This window comes from Emydura macquarii, unplaced genomic scaffold (assembly GCF_026122565.2).
Source record: "Emydura macquarii macquarii isolate MOO-44397 ecotype Brisbane River unplaced genomic scaffold, CSIRO-AGI_Emac_v2 contig_554, whole genome shotgun sequence".
NCBI classification, from domain to species: domain Eukaryota; kingdom Metazoa; phylum Chordata; order Testudines; family Chelidae; genus Emydura; species Emydura macquarii.
Window position 1 is genome coordinate 301,166 of NW_027130691.1, and position 27,612 is coordinate 328,777.

General features: G+C 45.0%; 2 protein-coding genes across 2 annotated transcripts in view; one reads left to right on the forward strand and one right to left on the reverse strand.

The window, feature by feature from the left end:
- Positions 1–19,873, reverse strand: part of ZNRF3 (zinc and ring finger 3) — a 226,862-nt gene extending 206,989 nt beyond the window's left edge. The window contains exon 1 of the mRNA XM_067539389.1: positions 18,984–19,873. The gene's annotated coding sequence lies outside the window, so the exon portion shown is untranslated. The remainder of the gene's footprint in view (positions 1–18,983) is intronic.
- A 107-nt stretch (positions 19,874–19,980) lies between these two features.
- On the forward strand, positions 19,981–23,328 carry XBP1 (X-box binding protein 1). The gene is made up of 5 exons (XM_067539392.1): positions 19,981–20,271; positions 20,404–20,500; positions 20,679–20,807; positions 21,598–21,761; positions 22,997–23,328. The coding sequence occupies exons 1-5, from the start codon at positions 20,087–20,089 to the stop codon at positions 23,181–23,183; spliced, it is 762 nt and encodes a 253-aa protein (XP_067395493.1). The 5' UTR covers positions 19,981–20,086; the 3' UTR covers positions 23,184–23,328.
- The last annotated feature ends 4,284 nt before the right edge of the window (positions 23,329–27,612 follow it).

The window sequence follows — 27,612 nt, forward strand, 5'->3', positions numbered from 1 at the left end:
GCCGGGGGCTATTGACTCAGTCACCAGCCCGGCTTGAGGGCCGAGGGCTGTAAACCACTTTAACAGCCCCACCTATTGTGGAAAAGTAAGAAAAATTATAAAAATGGAAAATGTTTAGAGCAATTATTTGAAGAGAATAATTTAGTAATATTAAATCATGAAGCACCTACCGGGTTCAATATAGCTGACAGAAGTGTCACATGCTTGGCTTCTAGCACCATAGCAAGTAAATGCAGCTGGGAAAATTACAGAGGAGGGAATATGTAGTGACCACATCCTGACATTAATTACATATCAAGGAAAAGGAAATACTGAAGACGAGGGGATAATATCCCCACTTGGAATCTAAAAACAAGCAATTGGAAACTCTTTAGAAACAAAGTGAGGAATACGTGGATGAGCAATGTATAAATGAAGATACTGAGAAATTCCGTCATAATGCTACTAAGGGAATTATAAATGCAGATACCCTAGCTATTCCTAGGATACCAACACTACTTAAAGACAAGAAGAGTGCACCTGGTGGAATAAGGAATATAAAATGGTAATTAGGGAAAGGAATACAGCATATAAGACAGCAAAAAACTCCTTACAAAATGATGTAAAGTTATATTGATATGACCAACAAATAAATACAGTGAAAATTTTCAAATTTTTTGTTATGATATTTGATAACAAGCTCACTTGGAGGCACCATTTTGAAAATATTAAAGATGCATGCAAAGGTAGAGTTAACTTACTTAAAAGTATCTCTTGAACATGCTGGGGAGTGGATAAGAAACCGATGGTAATGCTACATAGAGTGCTAATTAGACCTATTATTGGATGCTAGGCATTTGGGCCAGCAGCAAACACAAATCTAAGAAAACTAGACTACGTCCAAGGACAGACATTGTGTATCGCATGTGGTGCCATCTGTGTGTACTATACATAGCAGCTAGTGAAATGCCTATCACTCTTAGAATGAAGCTCCAACACTTTTAACCTTTTGGGCCAGAATACTAGGTAACAGCAAGGATGACAACACAAAGGTAATATATAATGATTGTTGGGAATTAAAAGGAGAGTGGGTAGGACAAAAAAAATCAAAATTCCTTATGTAAGTAGGATACAGACGTGCATAAAGGATCTTAAGAAAAGAAATGACTGAAAGAGACCAAAATCTATAGCTATGGGAAAATACTCTATCACTGCAAAACCATCCCCCTGTGATAGACGTGGAATTATATAATGAAATAAATTAAAAGAATGATAAACCTACAAGATGTAGCACAACAATATATTTGTGCTAAGTGGGGACACTATTGCCAAATATATACAGACTGCCTCAAAGAGGAAGAAACAGGAAGAGTGGGAACATCTTTCTGCAGGCCCTCACTTGGACTCAAGAAAGCCATAAGGCTAACTAACTTTGTATCCGTCATTACAGCAGAGCTAACTATGCTAGCACTAAATGTGTGGCCAGAGACTGTGGCCATTCTGTCTGACTCCTTATCAGGACTGCTGGCAATTTACAGTGGTAATTCTGACAGCAGAAATTATTTTCTCAATGAAATATTACTGCTAACAACCAAACTGGCGCAACTGGATATAACAACAGATATGTGTCAGCTGACTCGAGCTCCAGAGCTCAGGCTCTGGGGCTGTTTCATTGCTGTGTAGACTTCCAGGCTCGGGCTGGAGCCCAATCTCTGGGACCCTCCCACCGCACAGAGTCCTAGAGCCCGGGCTCCAGACTGCACCTTGACGTCTACATAGCAACAAAACAGCCCCACAGCTCAAGCCCTGTGAGTCCAAGCTGGCTGGCACAGGCCAGCCATGGGTGTCTAGTTGCTGTATAGAAATACCCATAGTAATAGCATGGATCACGTGCACATAGGAAAAGTGGGCTATGAATTGTCAGACAAATAGGCAAAAAGTGCTATTAAACATGAACAAGCTGAGTTAGGGATCCCCTTAAGCAAATTGAAATTTAATCAACTAATAAAAAATGAACTAAGGAAGGACTGATAATAATTGTGGGCAAACATAATGAAGGAACAAAAATTCCAAGAAGTATGCCCAATAGTTGACAATGTTGATATAAACCAAGGCCCTGATAGGAGGAGCAAAGTGGCTCTATTTAGAATTCTAATAGGACATTGTGGATTAAAAGTAATTTATTTCTAATTTACAAGCATAAAGATGGATTATGCATAACATATAAGGTCCATGAAATAATAGATTTCCTGAACCTTACATGTTACACATAATCCATCTTTATGCTTGTTAATTAGAAATAAATTACTATTAATCCACAATGCCCTGTTAGAATTTGGGATTGTAAAAATTGTACCAGTGAAAAAAGGTGTTTATATAGAAAACTCAGAGGCCTTAAAATAACTACATTTTGTAGGCCTTGTTCGACCAATGAAAGAAAATAGACGTAAGGAAGCAGTGGTTAACAATGGACAAAGCATGAATTCACAAGTGGCCTTGTAAATAAATAATATGTAGTTAGTAAACAAAAAAATAGTAAGGAGAAGAGTAATGTGCTAGTTGCTTCTTACTATATTTTTATTTACTAGCTACACATTATTTACAAGGCCATTTGTGAATTCATGCTTTGTCCATTGTTAACCTCTGCTTCCTTATGTCCGTTTTCTTTCATTGTTCATGTAACACCTTAATGTTTTCCTTGCAACACCTATCAAGAACACAACGGAAACAGGGATCCATAATAAAAGCTATTCTGCAATTCTTTAAGAATACTGGGAACGATGCAAGACTTTAAGTCATGAACCAGATACAAAGTACATTTCATGGGCAATGCCACAAAACCCAAGAAGAAGAAGAAGAATTCAGGGGGAGATCCACCAGGAGAGAAGAACTAATGAGGGTTCTTTCTTCCTGGGAAAGGGCCTGGAGGAAGGACTGATAGATTGGGAGTAGCTGTGGCCAGGGATAGAACTACAGAAATAGGGTTAACTCCTGTGATAGAGATCCTAGAGTGGGGGGGAAGCCCTGAGCGAGGGTCTGTGAAAACCAGGAAATAAGGTAGAAGCCTATGAGGGGGGTGGAAAGTCAGATTAAAGGGCACTTAGGCCATGTCTACACTACCACTTATGCTGGCAAAATTTATGTCACTCTGAGTGACATAAGTTTTGCCAGCAAAGTTGTAGAATGCCTAGCACTATATTGGTGGGAGAGCTTCTTCCACCAACACAGCTATCGCTGCTTGTTGAGGTGTGTGACACTAGGCCCAAAAAAGCCAAGCAACTTTACAAATTGCATGGCCCAAATCTGATCTTTAGAAACATATTAAAGGAAAATACAACGGTAGTGAGGGACCATTCCTCATATGTAGACTAGAGCTTTGATATGCAAATGTATTGTTGGTAGTTATCTGATGTTGTTTACATATCTCTTGTTAGAGGTTAGAAGTGTAGATAAACTGCTTTCCTGTCTATCACTGTTCTATTGATTAAGAGTTCAAAAGGAACATAGGAACATTTAGATGGAACTTTGAATGTAATACTACTATTGTTTGTATTTCTCTTTGAAGTTTAAGTAGTAAATACCTGTAAATGGTTATAAATGGCCAATTACCTTGTGCTAATGTAACTAGTTACCGGTGTGCACAGGACATAGGAGATGATACTTCAGAGTCCCAAGTAATAATCTATTAATTGTTCAAGGAGACCCCTGCTGTCAAGAAAATATCGGTCAGGCTGCATGGATCTATAAAAGTCTCTAGTGGACTGATCCTTTTAATCTCAAATCTGTCCAAGCTCATCCGGGAAAGTTTGGATTGCAAGACTGAGATCCCAGCACCAGCCTGGAAACACCCTGCTAATTCTCATGGGAGAATTTGAAAAAACTCTGCATATGGACTTTTTAGGCTTCATTTCTCTGGACTGGATTTCTAACAAAGAAGTATCAAACAAGGACTGATGACCCCTCCCTCCCCCCAAGCTGTTTGGGTAATTTCAGAGACTTTGCAATTTAAGAACTTTGCAATTCAGTTATCATCTCTACTTTGAAACTGACCTAAGAGTGTTATTTTCATACGTATACTGACCTTTTAACCATTTCTCTCTTTCCTTTTTAAAATAAATGTTAGTTTAGTTAATAAGCATTGGCTTTAAGTGTGTATTTGGATAAGATCTGAACTATTCATTAACCTGTTTGGTAATGTGTCAATCCTTTGGGATTGGTAGAACTTTTTTACATATGATGGATAAAGATTTTCAGTAATTCCCATCATATTTGACTTGGCTGTCTGGGCGCTAGCCAAAGGGCTGGATAGTTTTAAGAGAACTGTATTTTGTCTACTGAATGACCAGTGAGGTCATCAGAACCTGTTTGTTGTTGGCTTGGTATGTCTTATGGAAGAAAAACCACCGTATTTAGGGCTTTGCCTGCCCCATTCTTTGCAGTTTGCCCCGTTTAAGCTATCTCAGCATGGCTCCCCTGGAGGCCAACATCATAATGTGGTTTTATTATGTCAACAAGAAAGCTCTCTCCTATCGGCATAGAGTGGCTACATGAGCGATTTTTCAGTGGCGCAGCTGCATCAGTACAGCTGTGGTGCTGTAAGCTTGCTAATGTAGACATGGCCTTAGACGCCTAACAGGGAAATCCCTGGATGGTTGGCATCCTGATAAAGGGGGAAGAATTGGAGTCAAGCCTACAAGGGGCAAAGGATTTACTGTTTGGAGGCAAACCTATGAAGGGTGAAAGACCATGTTGGTGTGAAGACAAGCCCCAGAGGGCCAAAGAACCTTTTTGGCTTAAAACTAAACTCTGGAACGGAACTGACCATGGAAGTCCGTGATTTGGCTGGAGAGCTGACCCGCAGAAAACCCAATAAGGCAATGTGAAGCAGGGAATGGCAGAGACTGATTATGGTGGCAGAGGAAGTGGCCACGAGAGGAAGTGAGAAAGGCCAAGTCCCCTTCAATGCCACATCTGGGCACAACAGAGCTCCCTTGACCATTTGTCTTCCTTTACCATTTCATCTGAGAATCTATAGTTTTCCTATTAAATAAACATTTTGTTTATTTTTATCCCAAGCAAATCTCTGTTGTGCGAACTACGTGAAGTGCATGTGCCGAAGTGAACTGATAGTGAGGGGCTGGTTCCACACTGTTGGGGTGACAAATCATAGAAGTCTGAGTGTCTGGCACTTAAGAACCCACGAAGGACGTACTTGGGGAGACTTGGGACTAGAAGAACTATTGGTGTCATAGGGTTGCCAACTTTCTAATTGCTGAAAACTGGACACCCCTGCTGCCCCACCTCTTCCGCACAAGACCCCACCCCCACCTCTTCCCCCATACCCAACCCCACCTCTTTCCTGAGGCCCCGCCCCTGGTTACTCCTCTCCCCTCCTGGGAGGAGCTGATGTGGAGCGTGCCTGCCCAATTGCAGGGGGGTATCGGTCCCCAGAGTGAGGGGCCATGAGCAATCGGGGCACGACAGGGTGGAGGGCAGGGGGCCGGTCCTTAGAGTGAGGAGCTGGGTGCAATTGGACCATGGTGGGGGTTGGTACCCAGAGTGAGAGGCTGGGGATAAATCAGGGCATGGTGAGTGTCGGTTCCTGGAGTGAGGAGCCAGGGTGGGGGCAGTCAGGACACAGTGGGGCAAAGTGGGGGTTGGTCCCTGGAGCAAGGGGTCCAGGCAGTGAAATTGGGGCACAGCTTGGTGGACGGGGCAGACAGAATCCCTCCTCCACCAGGTGGCCAGCGCCAGTACCTACCTCTCTACCAGAGAGGCTGGAGCCTGGTTCTCTCCATCAGCAGCTGAGCAGAGCACCTCTTCCAGGCTCCTGCAGCAGCAGCTGCTCTTCCCACCCCCAGCGGTGGAGGCTGATTACTGCAGACAACGGGACTTTTAGCAGGGCTGACCGGACTCTGCCAGGTCCCCTTTTTGACTGGACTTTTGTGCCAGGAGAAACTAGGCTGGTGAAAGCCAGGGTGACACCTTTTGCTTGTGGGCTGGCTACTGGTGTCAGGGATCTGAGCCACAGCAGCATAGCATTAATGCATCCCAAGCTTACAGGGCAGGCAGTGACAGAACCCTGAACTGGTTAGGGTGATCCCCAAAACATCACACCCACCTTATAGTAATTTCAGCTAGACCACATTTCCCTAGTTTGATTATGAGAACGTCATGTGGGACTGTGTTAAAAACTTGACTAAAATCAAGATAAATCACATCTACCGCTTCCCCCCATCCACTAGGCAAGTAACCCTATCAAAGAAGGAAAATAGGTTGGTTTGGCATGATTTGTTCTTGACAAATCCATGCTGGCTGTTACTGATAACACTATTATCTTCCAGGTGCTCACAAAATGATTGCTTACTAAGTTGTTCCAGTATCTTTCCAGATATTGAAGTTAGGCTCACTGGTCTATAACTTCCCAGATCCTCTATTTTTCCATTTTCGAGGATAGGTAATATGTTTTCCCTTCTCCAAGTCTCTGGGACCCAGTGGTGCCCCCTAGGTATAAGTAGATTAAACAATTGGTTAGGACCAAAAGCAGTTCAAGGGGGCCCTGATTTAGTATTACCCACAAAATACCATTAATCTTATTTAACATGGACTTTTTAACAAGTGTATTAGTATGTGTTGTGTTGTAATATTTTTGGTTTGTGGAAATAATGCAATTAGTATTTTTAGGGGGTGGATAAGAAATAAGGGGACCACAAAAATATTCCTGCTTAGGGCCCCCAATTGGCTAGCACTACCTCTGCTGGGACCTCACACATCCTCCATGAGTTGTCAAAGATAATCACTAACAGTTCTGAGATTGTTTCAGCTATTGCTTAAGTACCATTGTGATAATTGAGTCTCCAAATTTACCCTAATTGTGAGCTCACCTGTGAAAAGTGAATGAAAGTTCATAAAATGTCATAATAACCTATAATAAATGCTCACGGGAAAACATGCAAAAAAGAGACAAACTGAATTTTTTCAAACAAAAGGACTATGGATATAATTCAAGAACTGTGTTAAGAGCATGCCTGGTAAACAAGAAACGTGTGAGACTGGAAAACAATGAACCAAAATCAGTGTGTTGGAAACTAGGCCTAATTTGATGGGGGGGATGGTCTATTGCATCCACCACTCCCCTTTAGAGGTCCTCAAAAAGAGACTTTGGGGAGGGGAGCGTGAAGCTAGCTACCACAACACTGACTGACTGAAAGATGAGAGAAGGGGGAAAAGTGAGCTTCACGATCATGGCTGCCACCCCGATGGTCTCCTGGGACCCTGGACCTTCCCTGTTCTGAACCTGAGAGATATCCTGACCAGACCAGGCCAGAAAGAGGGATCCAGGTGATCTCGCCACTGCCACCTCTGCAGGCTTAATCCCAAACAACACGCCCACACACATCCATATATCCTCTTCCTTCCCCACCTTATTTCTTGTATTTCCTTTCCTCTCTCTCTTCTTTTGCCTTTTGCTTAATAGGAGTCTGCCTTACCCAGCCAACACTGCATATTTTGCAACACTGCTATGAACCTGTTACCAGAAAGAGGCAGCTAAAAGCAATGCCTTAAACAGCCCTGTGCTAGTACAAGTTTGCCAGGTCTTGGTGTAAATGATAAGACCATGTGCTTGGCCTATGTTGTTCCAGTAGTGAGGCTGCAAGTGAAAATCAACACCAGAGACAGAAGCTGCATTTTCTATCTTTACTGTTCTTTTCTCTCCCCTTTTTGATGTGTCTGTCTTGTTTTGTCTTCTTAGGAAATAGGACTGAACTTTAACAACATTAGCGACAGCTCCAGGACATCTCAATTATCTTATTCTGTCTTCCTGAAAAAGGACATTTATGCCATCTGATACCATCTAAAAAAACTGTCAAACAAGAGTGGTTTTTTTCTTCTAAAAACTCACGCCAGCTAAAGGGAAAACAAAGGAGGCTGTTAAAATGAAAGCTTTATTTAATACTTTACATTTCAAACATTTTAACTGCTTTTCCCTTATCTGTGTCTTTAATAAAAGGTTAAAAGGATTTTTAATGATGTGTTTGCCATGGTATGAAGCAGGCTGAGTTCTCTTTATACCAAACCTTGTTTAAAACTGTTAATGTTGGACACTGACTGGGTTATGTTAATACCTTTGACTCTTTGGGCCCCTTTTTCTTCCATCTAAATTAATACAACAGTGCTCTAGAGTGCATTTAATAAGACCCTGACAACTTGAACACATCTAGCTTATCTAAATATTCTTTAACCTATTATTTCACTATTTTTGGCTTCCATTTCATCCCCCTTGTTGTTATTACTACTTGTGTTGAATAGCTGGTCATAATTTACCTTTTTAGCAAAATAGGTATTAAACACCTCAGCCTTCTTGATGTCACCAGTTATGAGCTCTGCTTCCTCACTAAATATAAGACCTACACTTTCCTTCATCTTTCTCTTGTTCTTAATGTATTTATAGAACTTCTTATTGCCTCACGACTCTTGTGAGGTGTAACTTTATCTTATGCGTTACCCTTTCTGATTTTGTCCCTACAGACTTATGCTATTCTTTAGCACTCCTCTTTAGCAATTTGTCCGTGTTTCCACTTTTTGGAGGATTCCTTATTGAATTTCAGGGGATTAAAGAGCTCCTGAAGGGGTCATGCTGGCCACTTACTATTCTTCCTATACTTCCCTTGCATCAGGACAGGTTGCTGTTGTGTCTTCAATATTGTCTTTTTGAGAAACTGCCAGCTCTCTTGAACTCCCTTTCTCCTTCAATTTTCTTTCCCTGGCATCTTCTCTATTTGTTTGCTAAGCTTTTTAAAGTCCATTGTTCCTAATCTGTTGCTCTCACTCCTTCCTTTCCTCAGAAACATAAATCTATAATTTCATGAGAACTTTCACCCAAATTGCCTTCAACCTTCAGATTCACAACCATTTCTTCCATCAGTCAGAATCAAGTCTAAAATGGCTGTCCTGATTACTTCCTCAACTTTCTGAAACAAAAACATTCCAAGAACATATTGGACACTTGTGTTTTGCCATGTTACTTTTCCAACAGTCACCCGTTATTACCAGGACTTGTGTTTAGGATATTTCTGTTATTTGATCTAGAAAAGCCTCCTCCCCCTCCTTCTCCTGATGTGGTAGTCTAGAGTAGACCCACTACTACCATGGCAACACCCCCTTTTTTCCCCATTTTATCTTCACCCAGAGACTTTCAACTGTATGACTCACACCTCCTTCTGGATCTCAGAACAAGTGTATACATTCTTGATGTACAATGCAACACCTCCTTTTTTCCCCTTACCTGTTCTTCCTAAACAAATTATACCTCTTTATACCAATATTCCAGTCATGAGATTTATCCCATTGAGTCTCTGTGATGCCAGTTAAATCATAATTTATCTTATGAACTAATACCTCCAATTTTTCCTGATTATTCCCCATACTCCTTGCATTTGTGTATAGACATCTAAGTTGATCAGATTCTCCTACTGTCATACCTCTTGTTGATCCTTGACCCTACTGTAATTTTTCGTTTCCCCCCCCAACATCTAACCCTCAGTTAAAGTCACCTTTTTTTATATCTAATGTGGGCTTTTGTCACCTGGCCTCTTTAAACCTAGTTTAAATTCCTCCTCATTAAGTTGGTGAGTCAGTATGCGACGATGCTCTTCTCTTTTTTGGTTAAGTGGCCCCCGTCTCATTCTAGCAATCCTTTCTGGAACAGCATCGCATCATCAAGGAAGCCAAAAACTTCCCACGGATACATCTGTGCAGCCATGCGTTCATCTCCAGGATGTGTGTGACAGACAGCTGCACACTGTGCCATATTAGGTTAGCAAATGTGAATAAAGTATTATTAGACTGATGTTTTAAAAATGATGCAAGTGTTGTTTTAAGGATCAAGCCCCCCAAATGTCAATTACTATAAAATTAGAATAATGTCCTGATCTCCTGAAATTAAACAAACCCGTTTAGAATATTGTGACTACAGCCAATAAATAAATTGAATTACATTTTAAATGGTGTTTAAACAAATATCATCTATAGAAATGTGGCTCATCAAAATAAAAGATTTAAAAGAAATGGAATGAGTTATTGCCTGCATTCAATTAACAACTGAATTGTTCAAGCAAGATGGGCCAAACAGAATTAACTGATTTAAAAAATGGATGTAACTTTTCTAAAAAGAAATATACCTAGTACATTTACTGTAATTTATAATCTGTACTGTCTTAACTCAGTCATCTTCCTTTACTCGTATTTGACATACTTACAAAAGAAAATTATTTTATTTCTATTTAAGTTTGTTTATTTTTAATAAAAAGTTAGTAACTAAATGATGTCATTAGTGTCTGAACTATTTCATTCTTGGAAGAAATGAGGTGAATATCAGTTAAACAGCAAGCCACCTGCCAAAGCAATGGCAAGAGGAGATAAAAATGTCCAACACAGGGCAGGGCTTAACATCTCTAAACCCACAGTTTCTGGGTTTTCTCTTCCTAAGACTCTGATCAAAACTGAAACTTTTTGCAATGTGCCCATCTCTAGCAGGCACTCCTCACTCATTTGGGGCTCCAGTCTGAAAAACATCCACATCTTCTCCGTCTTCCTAAACCCTGGCAGGACTCACAGTTTGTTTAATTAGTGTAGGCAGAGCTCCAGCTCTGCCTGACCATTCACACAAGCAATGTCACAAAACCTGGTGAAGCTAAAGACTAACAAAGTGACTGGAATGAAGCCATTATAAAAGCTGCACAGGAGTTTTGTGCCCCCTGAGCACACAGACCACTATCTCTGTTGTCCTGAACCCTCATGGTGAGTTTTCAGCACAGCTAAGTCCTATCTGGGGTGACGGGGTGAGTAAGACACCGTTGACATTGACAGAGTTTTTAAGATCTCTCAACTCTGCACCACTGTTTTGCAATTTGTGTGTGCTAGTATGAGGCAAAGTCTCCCTGGCTATTTCCTAATACTTTGCTTTTTTTTTTTTTTTGCTTTCACTGTTGATCTCTCAATAGAGCAGGATTCTGGCTAAGAGATGCAGGAGAGAACATCCAAATGGGGGAATATAACTAGGCTGTTCAAACTGTGAAACAAACAGAACAGCCAGGACTCCCATGGGCTTCCAACCCATAAAAGCGATTTCCAAAATGTGGAAAGTGGTTTGGAAGTGAGAGGAGGAATTTATGCTCCTACCTTGGCATTGTTCCAGGAAAAAAGCCAGCTGTTGCCAACAGGAGGTGGGTCACCAAGCCTTCATAGGTACATACATTTACCTCCCATATAATTTGCCAAGAAGAGCAGTTCCTGTTCTCAAACAGGATATGCAAACAGGGAAACTTACTGGAATGAGACTGCTGGGCCCCTGGAATTTCAACAATTGGCTCTTTTCCCAAGACAGCTGGTTCAACCTGCTGAATATTTGGACACAAGCCAGAATGCAGCCTGCAAACTCCCTGCCACTTAAAGTATTGATTTTGGCCTCTCCAGTGACGCTTCAACTTTTTCCATATGCAGTGGGGTAGGAAAATGGAGCTTTGCCAGCCCTATTTTGCATCCAACACAGTGTGATCTTTACCCGTTGCTGTAATCTAGCTCCAAAAGGCATCTTTAGTTTTTGTATGGAGGTGGATAGACTATGTCTAGGATCTTTCTACTCTCTCTAGAGGTTGCTCAATACCACATATAATACCACAATGGAGACCAGATTACAACACAGCTCCATTTTGTTGTTTAGATGGGACTTTAGCCATGTTCCTAAGTAATGCTAAAGCTTTGGACAGGCCAAAAGCTAATCCAGGTGAGCCCTAAATCCTGTGCATGCAGCACTTTTGCCTGAGTCCCCTTTGCTCTGCACTGTGGTGTAATGGGAACCCTGTCCAGGGAAATCCAACCATTTAGCATACAAATCTGCTTATGTGAAAAATATTTGCAGAATTTTCCAGTAAGTTCTAGGATCATATTGAAGCAACACAATGGCTGGACCACACCTGTTAATTCATTTATACAGCTGTCTTTCTGAACTTGTAGCATGGGGATGTTGGGAGCCACGTCCCTCATTGTGCTGTGGCTGTAGACAGTGAATAGAGCACTTTACTCTGTGTGGAAGGGAGTTCAGCCTCCAGCCCAAGAGAACACACGGCCTCTTCTGGGAAGAGACAACCAAAGCAAGAGAATATTTGTCAATTGCTTTAAAACAAAATACTTGAATTTCCGCGTAGAACAGGTAGGCTTTTCCTATAAAGGTAGCCACTCAATCAGGCAGCGGCACAGGAGCCAGCAAACAGATCTGAAAACAAGGGAGTTGGAGTAGGCCTTACGGACAGGAGGTGAGTTTTGTGGACTTGTGTGTCTTTGTTTTTGTTTTGTTTTTTTCCCTTCAGTTGCAAGAGCTAATACTGGGTGGTGTATTGAAATCAGCTGACCCTAATTAGGGGGCACAGCTTCCCTACTTAAGGGGCCTATAAAGGCAGCTACTCAATCAGACAGCAGCACAGGAACCAACAAATAGAGCTGAAAACAGGTGAGTTTGAGTGTGTGGAGGGAGTGTGTGGTGTTCTGGTATTGTTGGGGTGCTCATTGGGGGTTGTTTGGGTGGGGATTTTTGTTTTGTTTTTGTGTCTCTCATTGATAGGAAGTAGGGGAAAGGCTATGACAGATACAGAAGTGGTGGTGGTAGTCACTCAAGCGGTGGAAGACAATGAAGATGATTGGATGTGGAAGCCATGGGATATACATGATCCTGGAGGGGGTACCTCAAAAGTGCTTCATTTGTATGAAGTGCCGCTTCAGAGAGCCGATGGAAGAGAAGATATGTGGGTTGGAGATGCAGGTGGAAACTCTGGCTGAGTTTAGAAGAGGGTTTGAGCAGATGATGGAGCAAAGGAATGAGGAGGCTGAAGGGAAAAACCCAGACCTGCAGATGGAAGCTGGACCAACAAACTCTGAGGGGAGAATGAGGGGTGAGAAAAGTGTTTTGTTTCCTAGTGGTGAGGAGTCTGATGTCCAAGGTGAATTCACTCTGTAGCTTGAGATGAATTCACAGAGCTGTGTGAGCACCTCAAAACTAGCCACACATGGAATTATGCAGATCAGTGGTTAGGTGCATTTTGGCAGAGCAGTGGGTGAGCCTCAGATCAAGAACACCAAGGAGTGCTGTTAGCCAAGAATGGCTGAAGCTTACCTAGTGTCTGCCAATACTGTGGTTTTCTTGCCAATGTCCCTAACTCCCATAAGAACACTATTACAGTCAAAACAGTAATCTTATTTACCTCCCAGCTCTGATATGGAATGTTTGGGCCATGACACAACAATTTTAAAAATATGGGAAATAAAAAATGCAATTAAAATAAAAACAAAATAACTAACTTTATAGGCCTGAAACCAAACCAGATCCAGGAATATCAGAGACATTTTTACTACCCCTCTGACCAGCTCAGACAGACCTAGGCATGTCACATGCTGTTGGGCTAGATTGAGGCCCAGGACCACTGTCAATATGATCTTGGATACAGGTTAAGCAAACAGGCTCTTTTGTCAGACAAATGCCCTTGAACTCAGTTGGATTATTAAAAGCTATGCATCCTCTATACCCTCTCTTTCTTTCCACTTTTCTCTTTCTCACTGCCTCTTTCTCTTACCTTCCCACTGCTCTCTCCTCTTCTCATGCAAATAACACTGCACTTGTCTATTTCTCCCCCATCCCTTTTAGTAAACAAACCTTCAGTCTCCCCACCTTCCTTAAACAAACCATTGTTTCCTTTTGATACAGTGGCCACCTGGAAAAAACAGCAATTAAGGGCCATATCATTAGGCAATAATGGTTTAATCCATGGCAAAGATTCTATGGCCTTGTCTACACTAGGAAATGTTTAAGATTCCCCATCTTGTACCCATCACTGGTTCAGCTCCACAGGCAAAATGGTGAGAGAACTAATACAGATAAGGCATTGGCAGCTGTTGACATTCGAAACACCATGTTATGTAAACCTGCCCTGAGCAGGGCAGTGGAATAAATAGCATTTGTCACCCTGAACCTTGTTTGCACTAGCAACCCTGCCATTGCTACCGGTAGGGGTGCTGTACTAGTGTTTGCAAGGGTGAGAAAGTTTTATTTAAAAAAAAAAAAAAAAAAACACCCTGGATACAGCCAGAGGAAAAAGATGGGGGAGGGGAGGCAATAAACCTCAACTCCTGCAATAAAACCTACCTGGAGATGCTGACATACAGTTCAAGACTGAGCTTCTGGTGAACTTTTGTTTCTCACTCTTTCACCCTGGCCCAGCAACATCGCCATATAATTAGAAACTTAACACACAGTAGGAGCTATTGTAGTACTTAACATTGAGTGTGTATTTCCTCAGTCAGGCTTCTCACATCCAGGCTGCTTGCAGTAGTAAAACGCACGCAATCAACAAGAACACAATATAAAATTTATTGTGTCCGGGGTTTATTCAGGGTCACAGGATGTAACCATTTGGGGGGGTCTGTACAAACCTATGAATTCTGGTTGACATTATCAAGTTATCAAACTTCTATATCACGAGGCCTTTCCGTGCACCCTTCTTCTGAAAAGCTTTAAGCATGTATCACCCATTATTGTTAAAGACTAACAGCACCTGACCAAGCCTTATCTGGGGAGAACAAAAGAGTAACTGCATCCCTAGGGGAAACCAGTTCTCTCCAACTTTTCTCAACAGTGGGCTGGGGGCTGGAGAGTAGGAAGTGACCAAGGACAAAGTGAAGAAATGACAAAAGCAGGTCATAAAAGTGCTCAGAGGGGTAAGACTCAAACACACAGAAAGTTTGGGCAGCAGAGGGAAAGGGGATGAATAGCCATCGGTGCTGAGGGAGAAAGCTCTGTTTCAGAACCTATGCTATGCAAAAGAAGGCTCCTGGATGGCCCCAGGTATGTATAGGGTTTGTTACTGTTGCATAGATCTAAATTACATTTTAGTCTTTAAAGTGCCACAGAACTCTCGTTTTTGTTGTATACAGACTAACATGGCTACCCCTCTGGAATAGATCTGTGTATTTTTCATGCTATTAAAGAATGGTGATTTAGAAGTGTGTTTGTGTGTGTGTCATTTACCCCTACCATGTGCCCTCTTGAAGAAATAAACCAGAAGACTCACTTTTGAGAGAGGGTGTGTTTTAAGCTACAGAGAGGGAATCTGAGGGCCTAGCCTTGTTCCATGGACTGGGCAGTGGGCTATGTGAAACTCTCAAAGAGAGGGTGACAGAAGATCTGCAACCCAAGAGTGTGCTCCGAAGCCCTAAGATAGAGACAGTGCAGGGACTCTGTTCGGACTGCGGAGGCTTCAAATACATGAGGCTCCAGCAGCTGGTTCCCGTCATAGCAGTCCAGTGAGAGGCCAAAAGAGGGAACTCAATTGGAGCTGTGACATGGGTTTAGGAAAGGATGTATATTTTGCACCACCTCAAAAGTTTTGCATTTCTGTTCTTGTCATGACTAGATACAAATGTAAGAGAATTGAAAATCTTTGAAAATAAAAGCCCCTCAGGAAGATTTAACAAGCTCTTTGGGCCAAAACCTGAGTTACTTACTCTGGTTTCATACAGGTAAAAAGCCCATTGGCTCAGATTCTGAGCTGCATCCAATTGTACGCAATGTAGCTCATCAGGTGAGTGTGCCAAAGATGGCTGGTTGTACTGCACACAACACATCTGTGGCACCCGCATGCTGAGGCCAGATGCAAATCAGTACAGCCTGAAGGCTGCACTAGCTTACACCCAGCTGTAATGGTTCCTGAAGCTCCAAAGAATCATTCTGGCTGCTGCATACAGCTGGAACGCAAATGTGTTCTGGCTATGCTCCATTTTTTCTGGTCATACCCCTTATGGTGACAGGGCTGAGGGGATTAGCTGTACCTCCCCTTGGGATTCCCTTTGTCTGGGAATTCTCCTGTCATAGATGGTTATCCTAGTTTTACCTCCACATCACAAAGCAGCCAAAGCACTGGTCGGGAGTAGGTCAGAATCTGGCCAGTTGACTTTAGGGGAGTTTTGACTATGTTTGAAAATAGCAAGCTGTGATGTATTTTATTAATGTTAGGAATGCCTCAGTTTCCTTTTGTATGTCGCACTGCTACCCACTGGGTGCAAAAGGGTTAACACTACTCTTGGAACAGTGCAGGAGACGTATGTGTATGTATGACTTCCCTAAGGTGACTGGATAGCAAGTGTGAAAAATTGGGATGGGATGGGAGGTAATCGGCCTCTATACAAGACAAAGCCCTGAATACTGAGACTGTCCCTATAAGATCGGGACATCTGGTCGCCCTAGATTTCCCTCGCCGTAGAAGGAAGAATTAGCTGTAGAATTAACAGTCATTTTTTAAAATGGCTGAAACTAGAGTGACCAGAGAGCAAGTGTGAAAAATTGAGACGGGGTGGGGGTTAACAGGCACTGATATAAGAAAAAGCCCCAAATATCAGGACTGTCCCTATAAAATCAGGACATCTGGTCACCCTAACTGAAACCAAACCAAATCAACAGAGGTCCAGCAAGATAAAGAGATGCGCTGAGCAATCAACAAATAATAGCAGGAAACCCCAGCAAGCAAGACTTGTGAACTGAGTTGGGGAACAAGGTGTCAGGTGGCTGAGATAAGGGCAGTAGTCGTGGAGGGTCTCAGGAGCCCATACCTGGGGAGATGAGAGGGAGCCAGAACCAAAGTCCAACAAGACTTGGCCGGCTCATCATGGCACTGGTTTGACCAGGATGGACTAACCCACAGAACCGTTAACTCAAGGACTTTCAGATTCTGTATGTCAGGTGACTAATAAATGGTTACCTGTTTTGAAAAGGCTGCCTGCATCGCTGTAAATACCCGAGAGCGTGCTGCACCCTGAGAGGGCACAGTACAAGCTTCCTACAGGAGTCTGGCTTAGCAGGATTCAGTGCAGGCAGCCACAGAGATGGGGATAGCTGATACTGAAGGCCCAGTCTCAGAGTCCTGGAGGCCATGGTCTGCCTCTGTGGAACTGTGTGGGTCTCTGGGGCCCGGTGCTTTAAAGGGATCACTACCAGGAGTGTGGTTACAGGCTGGGGCACAAATCAGACCCTGTGACTCAACGAAATTTATTAATTATATTGGGATTATCTAGTAAAGTTTCCAGCAGGCTTTGATTGCCAACACCTCAACCATCCAGAATTACAAGACTTGCTGTTAATAATAATGTTGCATATCTCTGAGTCCTATCTTTCTGTCTCGTCATGCTCTCGGTTCAGCTGGCACCATCAGAGCTGGCTTTTGGGACCTGCAATCACAAGATCTTCAAATTGCCCCCTCCCAGATCTTTTGAGTTTGTACAGAATCTAATATAATCTGGGGTGCATTATGTGCCAGAGGGTGCGAAAATACAAGATGAAAGAGAAGGGCCTGGTGGGCACTAAAGGGTAACCCACATTCCCCAGGTGCCCAGCTGAAAGCATAGGAGTGGGCCAGCAGGTCCTGAAGACCCTTCCTAGTTAAAAATCCAATCACAGAAGCATGAAGTGCATGGCAGGGGCAGAATTTTTATCCCCCTTTTTAAAAAAGGGGCATTCATTCAATGCTGCCATTTTCCTCCTGAATGTGTCAAATCAAAGGTGTGAGATATCAGTGATAACTAGATACATGGTGCAGTTAGCACTGAATGAGTGAACAAATACTTACAATGGATAAGCTTGTTCGTCACACCATAAACATGGAACTAGGCAGTCCCCTGACACTGGAATAATGACATAGAAACACAGCAGTAGTGTGATGGCTTTGAACTTTTTAACCTAATCTTTCTCCTTTGTTATTTTACCCTTTAGTTATTTTTAGTTCACTGAACAAATCAACTTCAGAAATAAACACAAGACAAGGAGCCCTCCTATGCACAGCTACTCAGGAAGTGAAGGACAATTAGAAAAGCAAAGCACACAGAGCCATGTAACTGTGGTCCAGGGAACAAGCCTGGAAATGTAAAATATTAAACCAGCACTTTCTGTCCTAGACTGTTGTGTAGTGCTGCTCTGTGTATTCAGGTGTACTCGGGCTAAAGAAGTGCTTCACATCAAGATCCTGGTCCTTACCTTCAAGGTGTCCCATGGCCTGGGCCCAGGTGACTGCAAGATCACCTAAAGCCTGTGGATGAGGATCATAATCGAGAACTCTGTTCCTCAGGCACACATTAACTTTCTACCACAAAGGTAAAGCTCATTTGTGCAGGATACAGAGTTGGTCACAGACTATGAAACAAACTCCCAAAAAAACTAAGGACCTTTACAAACCTCACATTTCATTCCAAGCGCAAAGCACACTTCTGCAGACTTGCTTTCTCTAATGTGACACATACCCGCATGGACACCTTAAAAACAAATACTCACAAAAACAAAACACTTCACTGCACCCACAATTTTCCCCCTGGGGAGAGGACAAGAGAAAGACGAAACCACACGACAGATGTTAGTCACAGTGCTTAATGTATTTGTGGAAGGCCCTCAGATATTACAGTGATGAGGGTGGTATGAGAATCCATACAGAAGAGAATTACTCAAGAACAACCACTTGAACAATTTTAAAAGCAATGCTGCTGGTCAAGCACTTCTCCTGGTTTGAAGGCTGTCAGCTGGAACCTGGTGCATCAAGGGGAACAGGTCCACAGCAGGGAGAAATGAGAGATCCACAGGGAACACCAACTATGCTGGAAAAACTGCTTGGGGCAAAGGGAACAACGGCTTTCCACTTGGGCTAGTAATCTTCAAGCACTTTTAAGTGTGATAATTATTAAAACTTACATCTAGCAACAGAATAATTCCAGCAGCCAGTGGCAGGGAGGCACATGACACAATGGCGCACAGCGACCTCGTATTTTGTGTACCTATGCTGGTAGTCCACCTACAGCACCATCTACAACTCACTGCTGTGAAGCAGTACAAAGGTCTCACGTTGCAGGGCGGGAGGCCTAGGCTGGATACCAGGAAAAGCTCTGTCCGAGGAGGGAGGTGAAGCGCTGGGATGGGTTACCTGGGCAGGTGGTGGGATCTGCGTCCGCCGAGGTGTTTAAGGCCTGGCCTGGCCTGAGGAAGGCCTGGCCTGGCCTGGCGGGGCCGGCCCTGGCCGGAGAGGGCTGGACTGGACTGGGTGACCTCAGGACGTCCCTCCGGCCCTGCTCCGCGAGGGTCTATGAACATTCTCTACACAACAAGTACGTCAAAACCAAGGCCCAAGCCTGCGAACGGCCACGTGTGAAACGCGCCCGCGAGGCAGCGGGCGGCCGCCAGCGAGTCTCGGCCGTTCCGTTGGCAGCGCGGCTCTCCCGCCCCTCAGCCGAAGCGAGGCGCGAACGGCCCCTGGATCCGTCAGCCCGCCACCCCCACCCTTCAGGCCTTGGCGCTATGCGCCGTGCCTCCGGCCCTGCCTCGCTGACTGCCCGGGCGCGCCCGAGAGCTGCAGGGGGCTGCGCGCCTCGAAGGCCGGGACTGTACGTGGGCGAACGGGCGGGGCGGGGCGGGGCGGGGCCCGGGGGCGGGCCGGGCCCGTTGCTGAGGCGCTGTGTTGTGCTCGGCTCTTCGGCGGCGCGCGCCCGGGCGGGCTCTACCATCATTGGCGACGCGCCGCGAGCTTCTAGCCTGGCGCAACATGGGCGCTGCGCATGCGCAGCAGAACAGGCCGCTGGGCAGCGCACGTGGAGCTGACGCAATCGTGCCGCGAGACGGCAGCTGTGGGGGCTGGAGGGGGAGGGACAGGGCAGCTGCGTAGCGCGGGCGCTGAGAGCCAGGGACACGCCTATGACGGGAGCCCCTTCGAGCCGGGGCTGCAGCCGCTCGTCCTGCTGTCCGTCCGGGCCAGCCGCGGCACCTGGGTGCTGAGCGGGCAGAGAGGCAGGGCCTCGTCTCCATCGGGCTGACGCAATGAATTTGCCCAGTCACGGGCCAATCACGGACTACTCAGGGCTCTGCGTCAGCCAGCCCTGGCCAATGGGGCCGAGCCACGATGGCAGAAGCGCGGAGAGGGCGGGGCTGAGCCCAGCCAGCCTGGGTCAGTCAGTCACAGGCCAGCGGCGAGTCGGCGGCGCCAGCCCGGGCGCGAGGGAAGCGAGCAGACAAACGGCCCCGCGCTCGTTCGCCATGGCGGCGCTGCCCGGCCCGGCGGCCCCGCGGCTGCTCCTCATCCCCGGCAAGGCGGCCGAGCCCCTCTCCGTGGTGCTACCGGCCGGGGCGGACCCGCGCTCCCCCAGCCCGGAGCTCCAGCAGCCGGCCCGCAAGCGGCAGCGCCTCACGCACCTCAGTCCGGAGGAGAAGGCGCTGCGCAGGTGAGCGGGGCCGGGGGGGGGGGAGGCGCAGGTGAGCGGGGCCGGGGGGGCTAAGGAGGGATCGGTCGGTCGGCCCGCCGGCCTGCCTGTCAGCCAAGCGGCCGGGGCTGAGCCGCGCTCGCTGTCTCGCAGGAAGCTGAAGAACCGCGTGGCGGCGCAGAGCGCCCGGGACAGGAAGAAGGCGCGGATGAGCGAGCTGGAGCAGCAGGTGCTGGAGCTGGAGCAGGAGGTGAGGCTGTGGTCGCCGCCGGGACGGGAACTGCCCGAGCCCTCCTGGGCCGCCGGCTGCGGGGGGCGAGCCTGGGGCGGAGGGAGAGGAGGGGCGGGGCGGCGCTGCGGCAGAGCTGGTGTCTGCGGCCCGCTCCGCTGAGGCCGCTCCGCTGAGGCCGGCTGTGCGCGTCTTTCAGAACCAGACGCTGCTGTTGGAAAACCAGCTGCTGCGGGAGAAGACGCGTGGCCTCGCAGGGGAGAACCAGGAGCTGCGCTATCGGCTGGGGCTAGATGCCCTGAAGACGGAGGAGGAGAGAGAGCCCAAGGTGCGTGCGGGCGGGCGGGCCCTGGCAGTTCCTTGGTGCCGGAGGGTTGAGGCCGGCCGTCCATGTGGGCCACTCTCTTCGTCTCTGATGGGCCAGCACCAGGTGCTTCAGAGGAACCTGTGAAATGCCCCCGTAGGCAACGTGTGTGATCCGCTCGTAAACTAAGCCTCATAAGAAGTAATAGATTGGCTTAATATCCTTTCAGATTGTTAATATTAACTGTTGTGTGGGGATGGGGACTCTCTTGTCTACACAGAGGGCTTTAAGTGGCTGCTGGCTGGCAGTTTGGAGGGGGAAAAACCCAGCAAGATTTGAAGAATTAATTCAAGTCCCTCTCAGATCTTTATTGTATGCTGGTCTCAATGTACTCAGACTTGGTCATATGCCTTTGTTTTTTAATTCTTGAATGCAAAGTAGTATTAAATGTGACCACAGGAGCTGGTGGTGAATATCCAGTACATATCCACAAAGGAAAAATAATGGGACAGTGAGGTCAGCCTCCTTCAGAAGAAGGATGCAGTGTACTGTTGTTAACAGATGTCTCCAACTAAAGTTCAACCATGGAAGTGTATTTTGCATACATTTCTGAGAAAGTCATCTCACTTTCCAATCTGTGCAGCGCAGACCCATGTTTTTGATACAAGCAGTGTGAGAGTGAGATTCAAGCAATAGACTGCCAAAGGGTGGCTGCATAGCCCTGAGTCAATATCTCCTTGCAATAATGGCAAGAATTTCAGTGGATGGTTGGGCAGTCAAAATAGCTGATGATTAGGCTTCTTCTCTGATACAGGTGGTGATGGAATCACAGGTGGATGAAACCAGGATGGTGACCGGGTCCGCTGAGTCCGCAGCACTCAGACTACGTGTTCCTCTGCAGCAGGTGCAGGCCCAGCAGTCACCCCTCCTGACAGTCTCCACATGGATTCTGATGGCATTGACTCTTCAGACTCTGAGGTGAGCAGCCATTCTGTTTCAGAAACTCATCTGTAAAGAACAGCAGCCCAATGTCTCCAATTCACCAGTTGCTGTACTAGGGGCAGTAGAATTTGAGCTGTAACACACCAAAAACTTTGGTTGAGGAGGCTCTTGATAGGTTGGCATATTTCAGCGGCCCAGACACTGATACATTTGTGCTTGTGAATCTTGGGTAGCAATTAACTGGAATACAAGTTGTGTCCAATAAGTCAGAGACAAGGTGGGTGAGGTAATGTCTTTTATTGGATCAACTCCTGTTGGTGAGAGACAAGCTTTCAAGTGCTGAAGAAGAGCTCTGTGTAACTTGAAAGCTTAAGTCATTACTACTTTATGTCCACCAAAGATGGGATAATTAACTTGTCCTTTATAACCTTAACATAACTGAAGACTTATCTCCTCCCTCCTCAGTTTTTTCTGAAGACTAAATAGGTCTCGCCAGTGCAGCAGAGGGCAGGCAGGACATGTGCCTGATGTCTTGCATACGATACTCCTGTTACTATACCCCCAAATATTAGATGTTTGCAGCTACATCACATGTTGACTCATATTCCATTTGTATGCATATAAAAAAACCCTGATAACATAGAATCCTTCAAAGCACATGCTGAATTTCTAGTATTTTTTGGACAGGTTTAAGTAGCCTAATACGGTGAAGTCTACTGGTCAAATGTTCAATGCTACTATTTAGCATCCAACTGCTGTCTTGATTCCACACAGTCCAAGAACCAAGGACTTGTGAAAGCTAAAAGCCAAGAAACAAACAGCTTGACCCTCAGTTTCTCGTTGAGACTGATAACCTTTTGATCATGGAAACTACTGATAAGACTAATAGCTGTTGCTGATTCTTTATTCACAGATTTTTGCCTTTGTTTTGAACAGTACCCAGCACTGTTTAGGGTACCTGTTTTTGAATGAGCCTCGTAAGCGCTTCTGTAATACAAATCAGACATGTACAGAATAGTCTAATGGTGCCAGTCAAGCTCTTGGAAGGGTTAATGGACTAGAAAGCTCTGGGTTAAGTAAACAAGCATATCAAAGTACATGTGCTGCCCACACAGTACATTCCCACTTGTGCTGCCCTTCAGTACCTACCAGATCTTCAGGTCATATTGAGCTTAATTTACCCAAGGGGAGGGCTGGCTGCAAGAGTAGGTTTGGTTTGTGTACACTAGTTTACATGTTCTTTCTAAAGTGATCGGTTTTGTATTCTGCAGTCTGATCTGCTGTTGGGCATTCTGGACAGCCTGGACCCAGAGATGTTCCTCCAATATGGTAATTCAGAATCGTGCTTGGAAGAGCTGGAGGAAGAGATCTGTGGAGAAGAATCAGATTCCTTACCAGCCTCCCCCACTCCCTCTCTGGGGTCCCCATCAGCCAAGTTGGAGGCCATTAATGAACTGATCCGGTTTGACCATGTGTACACCAAACCCCTAATCTTTGAGATCCCTGCTAAAATGGGCAGCCAAGCCAATATGTTAGTGAAAATAGAAGAAACATCTCTCTCCCCCTCAGAAGACAAGGACCTCTCTGAGGCCCCAGTCTCAGTGAAAGAAGAATCTATAGACAACTTTTTGCCTGAGCTGGGTTTCTCAAAGCTGCTCTCATCTGATCACAGCCTTGAGCCCTCTTGCTGTCTGTTGGATGCAGGTAGTGACTCTGGATATGAAGGATCTCCTTCTCCCTTCAGTGATATGCCCTCTCCACTGAGCACAGACCATTCTTGGGAAGATACTTTTGCCAATGAACTTTTTCCCCAGTTGATCAGTGTGTGATTTATGCATTTAGTATTGCATCTTTTCTGTGGAACAACATTTAGAACCTGTGCAAGGTAGCAGGAACCATCTCCCCTTTTTCTTAAGCCAGAAGTAAAGTAGACGGCTATTTCTTGAACATTACTCTTTAAAGTGTTTTCACCGAACCAAGTATTGCTAATTTGTACCCATCTCAAACCCAGAATACAACTGGTATAGTGGTGTTCTTTGCACCAGTACTTTTGCCTGAAAAGGAAATGCTAATCTTCTCTATCAGAGACTAAAAGTAATGTTACCCTCAAAGAAACAAACAGTGGTGCTCATGTACCTAAACTGTACCTTGCCCAATTTGGACATACCTTCCCTTCCTAGAAGAAACTTACTTTAGGGGAAGTGAAAGCAGGCGGAGTAAAGTCCTTATCACAGCAGTAGCTTGCCTAGGTAGTCTGGGCTATGCTCCCCTTCATGTACAGACAGTTGGCTCAATATAAGATTAAAAATCTCTTGTAAATTTTACATAATTTACTATGTAAATGCTTGTGAAAGTTTTCTATTGCTACTTAGCTTCAGTGAATTGCTTTCTCCATTTAATATTTAAAACTACCTGTGCAATTAAAAAAGTGCAATGCAGATTTCTCTGTACTTATTCTTCCATTTTAAAGATAATGGGTGGGGGGAGAAAGTTTGTGCCTCTGTGCTAATCCCATACTGCTTCCATGGTAAAAGGCTGGCTTGTAATGGTTCCCTTAGTTATGCATAGAAGGATATGAAATGGCTTGTTTCAGTGCTTGTCCTTGCAACAGCTCAGTTCAGCTGTGGAACAACACAGTTAGAGGACCCTCTTTGGTCTGATCACATCCCCATGCCTTACAATTGCAGCAGTGTGCTGCATGTGATTCAGAGTACCCACTCTGCTGTTGAGAGCAGAGACTCTGGGCTTGAAAGGTTTTTCCAGATCTGGAAGTGGCCAAAAAAAAATGCAGGATGACATGTTTAGTGAACCAATGAATGCCTCCACATCTGCTGACATCCTCCAGGCTCTGCGCTCTGTCCTTGTCTGAAAAACTAGACATGGAACACAGAAGATAAGAGCTGGAGCGTGATATGCAACAGGAGAAGTTGCATACTATGAAAGATCAGTTTAACATGCTGAGCTCTCATAGCGCTCCAGGAAGAGCAGCAGCAGGACAGATTCCCACAGCCCCTCTGAAACACTCCACTGCCTACCACTTTATCAGCCCTCAAGTGCTCCAGGGGAGGCTGAGCAGGGTGCAATATGTGCTGCACTCCACACTGGTACAGGTGAGCAGAAAGATGTGACAGCCCCTTTAAGAACTGCCTGCCACCCCAGTGACAGTTTACAATGTTAACTTATCCTCCTTTTCCCACCATTGAAACAGGTCACAAATAAAACTTTGCAGCTTTAAAAAACATCTGTCTTTTATTCATAGCATAGGTGGGGAAAGAAAGGGAGGGTGCTGCTGGTGGATGGGAGAGAGAAAGGCACAGCAGAGACATACATCATCACCATTCATTGCAAAACCGATTCGTCAATGCTTCCCATAGGTGAAGTGCTCCACGATTGGCTCAGCATACCACTGGAGTCTAGTTGCTCAAAATTTGCAGCCAGCCTATCAGCCTGCATGGCACAACCCGGGGGGAATTTTTCACTCTGTTTCCCACAAATTATGGAGCACAAAGCATGCAGATATAACTATGAAATGTTCTTTTCAATGATGTCAAGCCTAGTGAATAGGCATCTCCATCTGGGCTCCAAATGCACCTTCCACGACCATTCTCCACTTGCTGAGCCTGTTATTGAAATGCTCCTTCTCACTGTCCAGATATCCAGTGTAGGGCTTCCTTAGTCAGGGGAGTAAGAGATAGGCAGGATCCCCCAAAATCACTTGGCATTTCAACATCCCCAATATTTATTTTTTGGTCAGGGAAGAAAATATCCACCTGCATCTTTTTTAACAGACCCAAGTTCCTAAAGATGCACGCATCATGCACTTTTCCTTACAACCCCACATTGATGTCGGTGAAACGTCCCTTGCGATCCAGTCTCAAGCGACTATTCACGTGCTTCAGGGCTGGGGACAGCTCTGCGCAAAGTTCAAAGAAAGTGACCTTTCACATACAAAAGTTCTGCAGCCACTACTCATCATCCCACACCTTCATAATGATGCAATCCCACCTGTCTGCTTTTTTCCCAGGATCAGAAGCAGCACTCCACAGACTGAAGATGATGCGTGACAGCCTGTAGCAAACAGGAATTGTTTCGCTCTATGGCTTGTAGCAGGGTGGCCTCTAACATCGCTATTTTCGATGCTGCGGCTCCTGTCTCGCTTTTGAAAATACTGCAGGATAAGTCATGAGGTATTTGTGTTGCTCAAAATGATAGCGCTGATCTGAGTGGGCTCCATGCCTCTCCAGCAACTGCATGCACATTGCATAGAAAAACGGTGTGAAAAAGCATGTGCAGTTTGTTTGGGACAAGAAGGCAGGGGTAGGAAACACAGCATCAGGGGAGGACGACCAGTTTCCCAAAAGCCTCTGCAGCTAGTTGCACTGTGGGATAGCTACCCATGGTGCACCGCTTTGAACATCGACCCACACATGGCAAGTAGGGACGGAAGAGCCTGAAGCAAGAAGCGTGGTGTGATCATGCTCCTGTGACTTCTACAGTTCATTACGTGAAAGTAGATTTAAAGTAAATCGACTTCACTCTGCAGTGTAGACATACCCATAAACTCCTAGTCTAATATGGAGAAACTTTAACTTCAAGATGGAAGGGTAAGAAATTGAGCTAATCAACCCCATGTGGCTTCTGTTATAAGGTAGGCTATCTTTGGGAGGGCAACACCCCACTCCATAGCCAAGAAAAAAGCCTGGGAGGAGTAGGCTTGACACTATAGCAGGCATGAGCTTTCCAAGCTTGGATAAAGGCAGACAAGTCACATTTGAGAGTGAGAGTTGGTGGCTGAATCCATGCAAAACCAGGGGCACCCCCCACAAAACAAAAAAATTGCTGTAAAAGGTACACCAATGTGGGATAGCATCTAGAGCGCTGATAAGAGGATGATAGTTTGATGGAAGGAAAATCCAGGATAAAGAGAATATGAAGACAAATTCTGAACTGCTTCTTTAGGAAGTTTTAGGAACTGCAGAATGAGGCTGAAAGTAACAACTCCTGTCACTTATTTGTATTACCATAGCATTTAGGCCCTCAGCCTGGGCAGAACCGTCTGAGCAGAGCAAAAAATTGGTCCCTGTCTGAAATAACTTACACTGTAAGTATAAGTTAACAGCTGGCTACAGACCCAGGGAGTTCAAGAAAACAATGCAGCAATAGTGGTAGGCATGATAGGAAGTGGCCCCAGCATACCTGCAGCCTAACCCGTGTCAATTTTTGTAAGCAACAGTGAGAAGGAGAGTTTGAAGGAGAATAAGGCATTCATTTTGCAAACGTTTACAGAGAGCTCTTTCCAATCATGAGCGGCAGCAAAACAAAGCACAAAAGGTGCTTGTTTGAAATTTTAACCAGTAAGCAACAGAGATGACCATCATGGGTCAAACAGAGGCAGGAGGAGATACGATAAGCCTTGAAAGTGGATAATGAAGGGATGCAAAACAGGGTGAGATCATTAACACCCTGTGCTGTGCTATGCTGCACTCTGAGTGGATAGGAGCAGGGAAAAGTTACATTTGTGAAGGCCAGAAATAAGGATGTTGTAGTCATCAAGATGAGCGCTTGCATCTGCTCTCCACTGAAATTAAGAGTCACAGATACCCTTATCCCCACTACTGCAGGAGTTCCCTAAACTGCTGGAAGTGGCATATCAACATTAGTCACACCACAGGGGTTAACAGCTGCAGCTATTTTAAATGTTATTTTACATGACAAAAAAGTGTTAAAGTACAATAGAACACAGTAAAAACTCATTCTTCAGACTAGAGGATAGGGAGAGAAAATGAGATCTTAAAATACAGACTGTATGTAGGGAATTATTAAATGAAGGATATGGAGGCCCCAGCAATGACATAGAAGGATTGCTATGGGCAGTAACATTTAAGAT

Coding starts and splice junctions, on each gene's coding strand:
- XBP1 (XM_067539392.1), top strand. CDS start 20,087: ATGGCGGCGCTGCCCGGCCCGGCGGCCCCGCGGCTGCTCCTCATCCCC. Junction 20,501..20,678: donor TGCTGGAGCTGGAGCAGGAG/GTGAGGCTGTGG, acceptor CGCGTCTTTCAG/AACCAGACGCTGCTGTTGGA. Junction 21,762..22,996: donor TTGACTCTTCAGACTCTGAG/GTGAGCAGCCAT, acceptor TGTATTCTGCAG/TCTGATCTGCTGTTGGGCAT.